The sequence below is a fragment of the Quercus lobata genome, chromosome 7, assembly GCF_001633185.2.
Source record: "Quercus lobata isolate SW786 chromosome 7, ValleyOak3.0 Primary Assembly, whole genome shotgun sequence".
NCBI lineage: Eukaryota > Viridiplantae > Streptophyta > Magnoliopsida > Fagales > Fagaceae > Quercus > Quercus lobata.
Genome location: NC_044910.1, coordinates 24,469,722 through 24,481,577, shown reverse-complemented (window position 1 = coordinate 24,481,577; position 11,856 = coordinate 24,469,722). Strand labels below are relative to the sequence as shown.

The 11,856-nt window shown below is 37.7% G+C and overlaps 1 protein-coding gene across 1 annotated transcript; it reads right to left on the bottom strand.

Moving 5' to 3' along the window:
* Positions 1-571: 571 nt before the first annotated feature.
* On the bottom strand, positions 572-11,602 carry LOC115952425. Its single transcript, XM_031069600.1, has 8 exons — positions 11,073-11,602; positions 9,861-10,229; positions 9,519-9,778; positions 7,403-7,544; positions 6,824-7,195; positions 6,563-6,694; positions 3,278-3,406; positions 572-3,185 (listed from the first exon to the last, which is right to left on the bottom strand). The coding sequence occupies exons 1-8, from the start codon at positions 11,196-11,198 to the stop codon at positions 855-857; spliced, it is 3,861 nt and encodes a 1,286-aa protein (XP_030925460.1). The 5' UTR covers positions 11,199-11,602; the 3' UTR covers positions 572-854.
* Between the last annotated feature and the right edge of the window lie 254 nt (positions 11,603-11,856).

The window sequence follows — 11,856 nt, the reverse complement described above, 5'->3', positions numbered from 1 at the left end:
CTTCCTTCCTGCAATCTGATTTGAATGTAAACGGCTTGTAATTTTATTGTTTCTGGCCTGCTTATGCAGGAACCTTAATGTGCTTTGCCTTTTGGTTTTAATACCAGTAAATTTCACTTTCAAAAAAAAAAAAAAAAAATCCTATCCAATTGACAGTACTTAGTACTTCCCCATCATTTGCTGCAGTCTATAGCTACTCATAATTTTCTACATAATAAAAGAAAACGAGAGTTATGAATCAACAACTATTTGATCTTGAGAGGAAGAAGACGATAGCAGTAAAAAGCAGGATTCAAAAGTTTGTAACAATGTCTTCTGACACCAGAACAAGTCATCAAGATTTTAGATGACAATCATTTGAGAGCAAATTCTGTGGGTAAAAAATTATATACTTCCATAGCAGCATACGTTTGATCCTGAAAAATTTGAACGAGAAAATGAAGACATAATTTTCATGGAGTAGAAGATGCATCCATGTTCATCTGTCACGCAAACTCCCAAGTAATTTACCTGATGATGTTATTAGCGTTCAAGATGAAATGATATCAGTTCCAACTAGCCAAGAATAAAATTTCATACCAATAAATGCTTCATTAATGAAAAAAGCTAACCTCATACAGAACTCTTCAAACATTATGCACTCTCGCAAACCTTTTTTTTTTTTTTTTTTTGGGGTTCCTCAAAAAACAATGTGACAAATTGGAAAACAATCATCTATGGAAACTGTAAGCTAAAATTGCAATTTCTGAAGATTATTGTGTACCGAATTACAAAGTACTCAAACCTCTCTTACCAAGTAAAGAAGAGAGGGACTGAAATCCATAACAGCCACCTTTAACCTTCTCATTACTATATTAGAAGAATGAAAACCGTAAGCCGTTACTTGTTGCAAACAAGTTGTATTCTTCCATTGTACTCTCTTTCTTATTTGAAACATGATCACTCTCAACATGATCTGTTGGACATTCTTGAGAAAAATCCTCCATAATCTGTTCTTTCGAAGGCACGAGATTTGATTTATATCCATTTGAAATAGGAACAGGCCCACGATGGAACAAGGAAAACCCAGTGTTGCCTGTATGCAATTTGGCAGAATTGTCATTTTTCCCACCTTCTTCATGTGGCGGTGCTTCTTTTGGATGTGCTCCAGTGGGAGCCACCTTCTCCGTATTAACTTCATTGAAAGCTTCTTGTCCTGCACCTGGCTTAGAGATCTGAATTTGTTCCTCAGCATTTATGCCACTAGCTTTAGCAATTGGTTGATAAACTGGGACTGGACTGGGGTTAAATAGAGGGGTACCTATATGCTGCATGGGACCATACTGCATGCAGAAGCGTGAATTTCCATTCACTCCATACCCAATAGGGCTAGCATATAAATAGTGGTTGGGATGGGCGAAGGGCATTAAGCCATTAGCATGAGCTGCTGGCCAAGAAACTGGGTTTTGATGGTAAAATCCCATTGTTGAAGGAGCTTGAAACACTGGAAAGTGTATATTTTGGTTATGCATTGGAGGAAGCATGCCTTGATGTTGCGAACCAATGCTGACAGCAGACGATCCATTATTGTCAAAATTTTGGGAAATTCGTGTTGGTGGTTTCTCCACAGAAATACTTCCTGTTCCTGCTCCATTCAATGAAAGCCCAATTGATGCCCCACTTCCAATAACCTCCTCGCCATTTGAATTATGATTTTTCTCCATTTTAACTTCATGACACTCAGAGAAGCCACTTTGAACACATGATTCTCTACCTTCTGATTGCTGGCTTGCATCTTCTGAATCTGATGTAGAAGAGGATTCCAGATTTCCATGGATTGAAGAGGTTGTATTGCTGTCGCCCTCACTTAGGCATGACGAGGAGTTATCAGAACTGGATGTGCTACTCACAATGGGATCTAAGGTCCCATTTGATGCAGAATTATCAGAATTCGCAGAACTGATAGGACTTAGTCCAATTTCCTCAGAAGCAGCTGAGTTGCAAGGGCCCTTTGCTCCCACATGAAGTCCATTCTCACAGGCCCCATCCACTACAATGCTAGAGTTTCCTGATTCCTTCAAATTACTATTTTCCTGATCAATATCAGCTGAATCTCCACTGTGTTCATGACAACACTTGTCAGCAGATGACTTGATAAGGTTATTATCAGGTTCCACCTCTTCAACCTTGAAAGTAGTTGAGCTCAAGGTAATGTCAGAATCTGAGTTACTTCGTGGATACTTTTTCTGTGATTCCATGGGCTCCCAAACTTTCTTGGGATGAAGTTCTTTTGCAGGAGGATTGTTCCCTGAGATGACTTTGCTTTTAGGTCTTCCACAACCATCACGCAAGTACTCCATTTGATTGTACTTGTTACCACGATAAAACTGCTTGGACATATCCAATGCAGACTCTAACTTACTCACAGATTTAGTCTCCCGAATTACTCTGATTGTAGAAACATGTGTATCAACCCTTGCTCTATATTCATTGTTCTGGTTACAGCTGCAAGAATGGAAGTCATATCTGTCACTTACTCTGTTGCTGGAAAACTTATCATGAAACTTGGGGCCACAATGTCGACCATTAGACTTTGGAACATTCATCCTTGACTGCCTATTGGATCCAATAATGCTTCTGGAAGGAGTCTCAAAATTATCACCATAATATCTTGGCTCAGACCTAACCACTGCCCCACAATCTGCAGCTGAAAATCGGCGTCTGTCAGACCACTTCAAAGATGGATCCAGTTGAACTTCTTTCCGATATTTTGGTCTCCGACGAGAAAAATTTGATTGATCCGCTATAAAAGAACCATTCCAATCTTTCACATAGTTAATCTCCCCATTGGGACAATCAAAAGAGTGGTCTTGCATTATCGAAGTAATATATCCATTTGACAACTCCTCTTGAATATCAGGAGATCCAGGCCAAGATAGAATGTTATCACCAACTTCACTAACTGCATCCTGGCAGCTGACAGGATTATTTGGCTCCTCATCAACACTTGGTGATGATTCTTCCTTTGAGACATCAGTAGGAACAGTAGTTTGATTTGAGTCAGAGCATTTTTGCTCTTTATCCTTTTCTTTCTCTTTTAATCTTTCCTTTCTTCGGAGCTTTTTCTCTCTTTCTTTTGTTCTTCTCCTCTCTTTGCGTTCTTCTTCTTCACGTTTTTCCTTCTCTTCTTCTTCAAGAAGTTTCATCTGTAGGGAAAAACATATATTTGTGAGAAAAATATCCTCAAGAAATCTTTTATTGCTAAAATCCTACGCTTAAATACCAAAAATATTAAGACCTGCTTTTCATATGTAATGATTTCTTTGCATGCAACATGAACGCGTTCTTCCAGCAGTTTTAGCGCAAGGCAGACAAAGATGCTGTGTGCATTTTGGCGGGCGGTTCCTTCCCTGAATGCCTTTTCAACCTGAAAGAATAACATCACATAATGAGATGGAGAACATGTTACATTCACACACACAAATACTGCACTTCCACAAGCATTAGAGGGAAGATCTACATGATGCCAGCCATCTCTTCTGGTCCTTTCTTTTCTCAATTTCTAAAACATGTCTGGGACCAAAAAATTACTTTAGGGCCTGTTTGGGAGGGGGCAAATGTGAGGAAGGGAATGAAAAGGAAAGAATCAACAATTTGGAAGTTTAAGTAGGAGAGAATGGGAAGTCATTCCATTGCTTGGAAGTTTAAGTATGAGTTAATAGAATGGGCATATGAGGGAACACTGATTTCTCATTTTTCACTCAAAACCCCAATTTCTTGTTCCCCTAAAATTGAAATGAATTAGAGGGAATAGAAATGAGTTTAATGAAATGTTGACCAAAATCTTCATAAAGCCCTTCATATTTTACAAAGTTCCTGAAATACCCCTCACTTTACTCTTTTCACATCTACACACTCTCTCATCTAGGTTTTTTTTTCTCTTCTAGCTAGCAACTCTCTCTCATCTCTCTTAACAGGTTTGGTCTCTCATCAATAATAAAAATAATAACAAATGATAACTGCTTACTTTTATTAAATGATTCATTTCCATTCTTTTTAACAGTACTCCCAAACAAGCTTATTAACTTCTCATTCCTTTCTTTTAATACATCCCAACAAGATAGCTTAGTTTCATTCCTTTCCTTATTCTCATTGCAACTTGTATTCCATTCTATTTCATTACTTTCCTTTATGAACTCCCAAACCAAACAGGTGTATTGTTCGTTTGCGATGCAACAATATCACTGCTTGCTAATACCAAGGTGCCTGCTTTGACTTTCTATATTTAAGTTTCAAGACTCACTTCATTTCGTTGTATGATTCTTTGTGTTCATCATCTTGAACATGAAGTAATCTTTTTTTTTTTAAACAAATATTTTTACAAATAAAAAAGGTGCCTGCTTTGACTTTGTTGCGACTTAATCCCCAAAAGTAGGATGTAGCATTGCTAATTGAATCATGGGAAATGTATTACAGTGTTAAGGGGAGCTGCTAAGCCCTAGAAATGATCCAGAAGCAACTTAAGTGGGCCAAAGGTTTCTTTGAAAAGGTCATTTACGCATATTAACCATAGCAACAACGGAACAGTTAAGTAGTTATTGCAGTATGAGGCAGTACAATCATCTAGACCATAGGAACAAAACCCAGCTCAAAAGAGCTTTAGATCCCAGCTTCTTAAGGTTGGGTAAAGAGAAATCTTTAGTTGAATACTTTTTTCATTAATGTTATCCATTCTACACCTGCTGCACACTTTATACTTGTGCTACCACTCATAATCTCAACATCTTCTGCTCAGCCAAACACATTTCATATATGTGTGTCTGTGTGTGTTCTTTTCTCTTCCTTGATTAGCCAACATGTATAATCAAAATGCATTTCGGTCGGATCTTCACCTTATATACAATACTATGTTAATTATATAGGACTTATAGATCCAACAATTGGCCAGTTGCATTCTTCCATCTCTACATTCTTGCTATAATTCATTCTATATTCTTTCTTTCAGGAAAACTTTTTATACTTATATGAACCAACATCCTTTTCAATCTTTCTCAATGAGCAAAAGTGATCACTAGGACTAGGTATCCCCTTGTAAATATTTCATTTTTTGACCTTCTAGGACTAGTCACTGAACTTAGAATCCTTGTATTTCAAGTCCTGCTATCCTACAACCTTTTATATTTTTAAGCTTTCCATCAATTCAACATAGAATTTTGTTTCAAGGCAGCTAAAGTTGCAACCATCTGCAAGCAACATGTCAAAATACCCATCTCTCAACAACCAAAGGTTTAGTTTCCAACTCTTGATGCACCTCTTGTAATTGGAAACCATCTTACATCTACTTACCTCCCCATCATAAATGTCTTTCCTCCATGTACACTCACCACAATTCACATATTGTCTCCATATACACAGAATCATGTGTAACAACAATAACAACAATAACAAAAAACCTTAATCCCAAAATTTTGGGGTTAGCCTCAACAAACTAGTCAAGATTGGCCACATGTATTCTTTTTCTCCATTAGGTTAATTCCAAAACCATACTCTTTGTTACTTCTGTAACTAACATGTCCTTTTGTACTACTTCTATTAATGTTATTTTTTGTCTTCCTCTACCTTTTATTTATATATTTTTTTATAAGTAAAAATAATAATACAAAAATGAGGTAGAGGAAGACAATAAAATAACATTAATCACTCTCCTCTGAATATGAATAAACAATTTCAAATGACTCTCCCTCTTCTTCTCATCAATAGGGGCCACCCATATCTTTAAGAAAAGCTCCTTAGTGTGAATCCTATTTTTCCTTACATTTCCACTTATCCATCTTAATATTCTCATTTTAGCAACATTAAATTTATGAATATATTGCTTCTTAATAGCTCAACATTCAGTACCATTGAGCATAGCTGGTCCTATAAAAATTCCCAACTTAATAGATATTCCATGATCACACAATACTGCCATACTCCTAATGCACTTCTCCACTTCATCCACCTTGCTTTTAGCTTATGATTCACATCTACTTCAATTTCTCCATCTTTGTGAATTGTTGATCCAAGATGTTGAAAACTCTTGCTCAAAGCTTTTTATCATCAAGTCAAACAACTCCTTCATATTTGTTTCTACTTTTACTAAACTTACAATTCATGTACTTTATTTTACTCCTACTTAACTAAAAGCCTTTAAATTTTATGTGTCCATACTTCTAACATTAACTTAACATCTAGTTTCATTGACTAAAGTTATATCATTTGCTAAAAGCATACACAAAAGGACTTCCTCTTGAATTGATTTAGTAAGCTCATCAATCACTAGCACAAAGAGATATAGATTAATGTTGATCCTTGATGCAAACCTATAGTTATAGGAAACACACTTGTAAGGTCTCCACTTGTTCTCGCACTCATTATAGCTATGTCACACTAGAGGGTGGGAACTTTTGTGTGTGTGTGTGTGTGTGTGTGTGCGCGTTTTTGTGTGTGTGTGTGTGTAGGGGGGGGGGGTGTGGTTGGGGGGTGGGAACAGAAGCATGGACAGATTAGAAAAGCACAAAAGTGATCGGCAGACTGAACATGCCTGTTCCTTAAAAATAACAGTTGCTGCATCCAGAAGAAACTCCCGAGCAAGTTCAGGACTCTTCGCATGTTTTTGGGGACGGGAGCATTCTCCATCCAGCTCATTTCCGTCCTTGTCCATGGAATCATCATCCTAGAAGTATACATAACATAAAAGGTTAATCTAAATCTCACAAAGCAATACCCTGGAAAATTTGTGAGCTAAAGGAACAAATTTTAAATGCATTCAAAGATTTTATTAGCCCTAGGGAGATAGAACCACCTCTTCTTCCTCAGCCTCTTCAGCATGTTCAAAAAACCTTCTGATACTTTCCCCTCTTGTGATTGTCACAAAGCCATCCCCAACAACGAGCCTGCAATGTACACAATGTTGACCCTTTAAGGCATGAGCTTTTACAGAAAGCTCAGTGCAGCGGCCATCTAGCTTCCAAGCTCTCAGGGTGATAAAGCATGCACTTAAACTGCCAAGATCAAGGCCACTGACTTGAACACTTCCATTCATTCCAACATTTTCAAATTCCAGAATATCACATTTTCCTTCTCCTGTTCCAACTGCCCACTCAAAGTGATGATATGTTCCCACAGTGTCTGCAAAAGTTTGGCGCCAATCAGCTTCAATTGTGTCATCAGATACCTGAGATAATTGAAAGATGAAATTGTGTCATGATAGTCATAACATATATATTGAGTCCTCACAAAAAATCTCCAAATAATTTTACCAAGACATCAAGACCATTATCTCAACCATTTTTCCTTGAAATCATCTGTAATTTACAAGAATTCCTAAAAACAACAGGATTCAGAGAAAAGAAAACAACATGGAGGAATGGGAAAGCCACACCTCATATTGGAAGGCTGTATCTGCTACACAAAACCAACTAGTACAGCGGGGTTCTCTCCGCAAGCGCTTCAGCTCCTTTAGCTCCTTGAACTCACGAATAACATTCCTTCTGCAATCTCTGCAAAATCTCTTGCTGTCGAATCTGTAACATGAATATCACTTTCTTAGGATATCAGAAATTTAACATGAAATCCTTATGAAACAATGCATAGCAACTGCAGTGGAACAACTAGGACAAAGCAAGCCAATAACTGCATGCAATATATAAGAATTAAGTTTTCAGTCTCAGAATATTGCAATTAGTTCATAGGATATTTGAAGGTATCTGTCTTTCTACAGAAAAACCACAAGGCATCAACTAGAGCAGAAAGAATTTCAGAAAGACAGAAGTATAAAGATATACAACAGTACTTGATAGCAGCAAATATCCTTCAGCACCTCTCGTCCTTAAGATGCCATTTCTCCTGTTAGACGAATGTGTCTTCAATTCTTAGCCTAGTTCTCACCCTTTAAAGCCTTCAAACACATGCACTCCTCAACAAGATTTTAATTCTTACATCTTCTAACAATGAAATCACCATATCTTTGTGGGAAGCACTAATTTCTCCACTGGTAATAATTATGTAATTTCATGATTGTTTTCCCATCCAACCTTAGTCATTAATGGAGGAGTTAAGAGTGTTCACTCCAGGAAGACCGTAGCATTTAACTTACCAATTTCCTTCAAAATTAAATCAATGCTCTACCTTTCAAAACCCTTCCATTATCCCTTATAGCAAACCTTGATAGTAAGTATTGCATCTGGGTCATTTTTTTGACAAGTGACAGTCCTATAAGGGAACCTACCTTGGGGATCTCTTGCAGCTTGTCCTATTAATAGTACCTTCTATAGTCTACATAAAATGGTGCATCAAAGATTTCCAAGTCATCCTGCTTCTTAATGGTTAGATACCATACCAGCAACATAAAGAAGCCCAACCATCTGTTTGGTTTGAAGGAAATGAGTGAGAAAAGAAAATGGTAAGGACAAGGGTTGAGAACAAGGAATTTTGCCTGTTTAGTTTAAAATAAAGAAACAAAAGGAGATGGTAAGAAAATATTTCTCAGAGGCCCAACATATGATTCCTCAGCTCAATCAGCAGAAGTGCTAAGGAAATGGCTTGTTTAATGCATTTTTCAATTTTCTCCCTTTTTAGTCAGCTTGCTAACAAGTGCTCATACTTTGTTGTCTAGGTGTATAAAAGTAGAATTACTGTATGGGTATTTCTTCCTTCTTTACTAGATAACCAATCATAAAAAGTTAGATTTCCTTCCTAGCATTTTGTTCAAAACAAACATGCTGAATTTCCTTACCCCCTTTTTCCTTCTCTAGTTTTTCTTACCTTCTCCTCAAATTGAAACTAAACAATTGTAAATCCCAAATACTTTGGATAGTGGCTTTATGCCATTTAATCTTCAATCTTGCCAAGCAGCAGTTGAGAATCAAGATATCCGCTAGTTACTGGACTCCTCTCCGGTATCAGCAGGGCACCCCTGGATGCCCCAACGAACACCAGCTTCAAGATCAGACCAAGATGCAAGAAAACATATTAATTAAAAAGCAGGTCCACTAGAGATGACTTGGGGAGAACGATTGCCCACCCAAACATGTAGGATGCTCCCTCAATGCAGCCTGTGTCCAGTTTCTTTTCTTGGCCAACATTCATGGTTCTTCAAACATTTCATTGACCAACAGCATTCCTAATTGCATGCCTATCAGATATTTGTTTGTAATGTTGTCACCATGACAGGTCAGTAACACATTTCGATCAACCTGCATATTCGTGCTACGAATATCAAATGCCTAATAACTTGATCGACTACCATGGTATGTGGACCAGAATGCAGGTCTTGAAAAAATGGTATGATAGGACCATTCTATGCCAAGTGTGAAAAATTCTTAGATGCCGTTTCTTTTCCTCTGCAGCAGTTTTAGCAGGAATGAGCACCTCCAATGTTAGCATTTATCTCACAGTTCCCAGAATAGCAACTCACTTAATTACCATCAATGGTCATGCATTTTCCACTAATATAAACTGAATTTTACATACAAGGAATAAGCATATAGGTAAAACACCTGTACATAAGCCTCTCTATAAAATCCTCTTCCTTCATCCGTAGAAGAGATTGCCGGGTTTCTTCTCCAAGAGCTGACCAGAAATCCACCAAAGTGTCACAAGAAAGCCTGGCTGTGTGCAGTGCACACGTCTCCCTTGTTCCATGCCCTCTTCCATAACTCGCAACTCCTTGGCTTATCCAGCCCCGACCACTCCCACCACATGCATCAGGATAAAGCAACTCGCGTTCCCGTTCCCTTGCACGTGCACTGTCAAAAACCTAAATCAAGCAAAATGTAAGCTATTAAAATCGTTAAAGAATAAGATAATAATCAGATTGAACAAATTGTATCAGAAATTACATTTTGGAGTCCTTTGAGAGACTTTGCATACAAATAGCAGTCCATAAGTGTCAATGACCCATCACGTGTAGTGGACAGACCCCCCCAAGGATGCACAGACGGATCTTGAATTTCGTCATGGCAACCATTAGGAACATTCAATCCAGCATCGTTTTGAGTTTTCAAGGCCCCTTGTCTGTTGCAGGGAACATGTCCACCTGCTCCCTCCTGCTGCAAAGACTTTCCATACATGACAATCTGCAAAAAACCTTCAAGCAGTAACCCATTGCATCTAGAGCAGTACATATTCTTACGAGCTTGCTCAAATAGAGTTTGCTTGTCAATCCTCAAAAGCTTCTGCCGCGCTTGCTGCGACAACTCGCCCCAGAACTGATTCCAAAGTAAACAGAAACTTTATTAATGACTAATCCTACCATCTCATAAGTTCCACACAAACTTAAGTAAACACGTACTTAACGCAACACGCATACACTAAATCAAAATTCATAATTATTAATCCGAAACTAGCTAGTTTAACTGCATTTTTCGTTTATTGGTAAGTTACGTTAGGAAGCACAGACACTTCATTTGGGGTGTCATATCCGTACCTATATCTGTGTCTGTGCTTCCTTGGTTAGAAAACTTCACTAGTGAGCTAGAGTTCATTGGCGATCTTAACTACAATCGTTAATACATTAAAAGATTAAATCAATTGTTCGGAAATGGCAGCAGGCACTCCAAGACGAAACAGAAAACTCTTCAATCTCCACTTCGTAAGGGCATTCGTTTCCGCTTATATATTTTGTTTTCCTTCTAGCGGATAAAACACAGGCCGGACGTAAAATGAAATCCGACCTCAAATTACATCCTCTTAAATCCAATTCCAAAGAATTCCAGACAGTTAGAGACACAATAATCAGAATTCTAATTTCCTATTCTCTGCCCACAGATTTCTTTGCAACCAATGCTAAATCCTGATTTTCTAACATATGTGAATAAATAAAACACGAGCTAAACTATCAAAATGGATCTGACGAATCGAGAACACGCATAATCCAATCAAAACAAAGCCTCTAGATAACAATCACACATCCAATCAAATTTGAACCAACCAATCAAAATAAAAATAAAAAACAAAATACAAAGCAATGATCTAAATTAATTTTTTATATAAATAAATAAAATAAAATAAAAAAAAAGAAAAGAAAAGAAGGGAGGAAAGGAATCTAGAACCTTCTGGAGCTGGATGCAGCTAACATCATCGGCATGCTTGGACCAAAAGCCATTGGCGGAGAGCGAATACGACGCCGTAGAACCATTGCTGAAATGGTCATTATTCCTCTGCGCTAATCCGGGCATATTATATTCAATTTGTTTCAAATTTTCAGGCTCTGTTAAAATATGAATCCATTCCTCTCAGTAACGTAACAACTGGATCGAATCCGATCGATATAGCAATAAATTGAATCGAATCGGATTGGATTGGATTGAATGCGCAATTTTGATTAGAAATAACAGCCAAAATTATTAGAGATTAGATCGAGGATCCAAATGGTTGAGAAGTGAATCTAGGGAGGGCTGAGAATTGCGAGAGAGAAAATAGAGTAGGCACGGTAGGGAGGACGTTGGGGTTTTTGCTTTTTGGTCCCCAAAAAAAAAAAAAACACGATGAGATTTGGTGCTCTCTCTCTGGTTAATGTATATATGTGAGTGAGAGAGAGAGAGAGAGAATGGTAATCTGCGGGAGAGGGGCTGAGGGGCCAAAGGCAACACGGTTAAAAGAAAGAGGTTGAGAAAACTGTTGCATTACAATATTAACGTGACTCTAAGCGACCGGTAAAACTAAAATAAAATCAATTCAACACCGGGTTATTTTCTTCTTCTTCTTCTTCTTTTTTTGTTTTTGTTTTTTTTTTTTTTTTTTTTATGAATAAAAAAGGAGTCTCCGGTGTGAGTACATCGTCTCCACGTCACGTGACGGTAATAGGTAATAATACGTGTACTATACAAGCCTTAC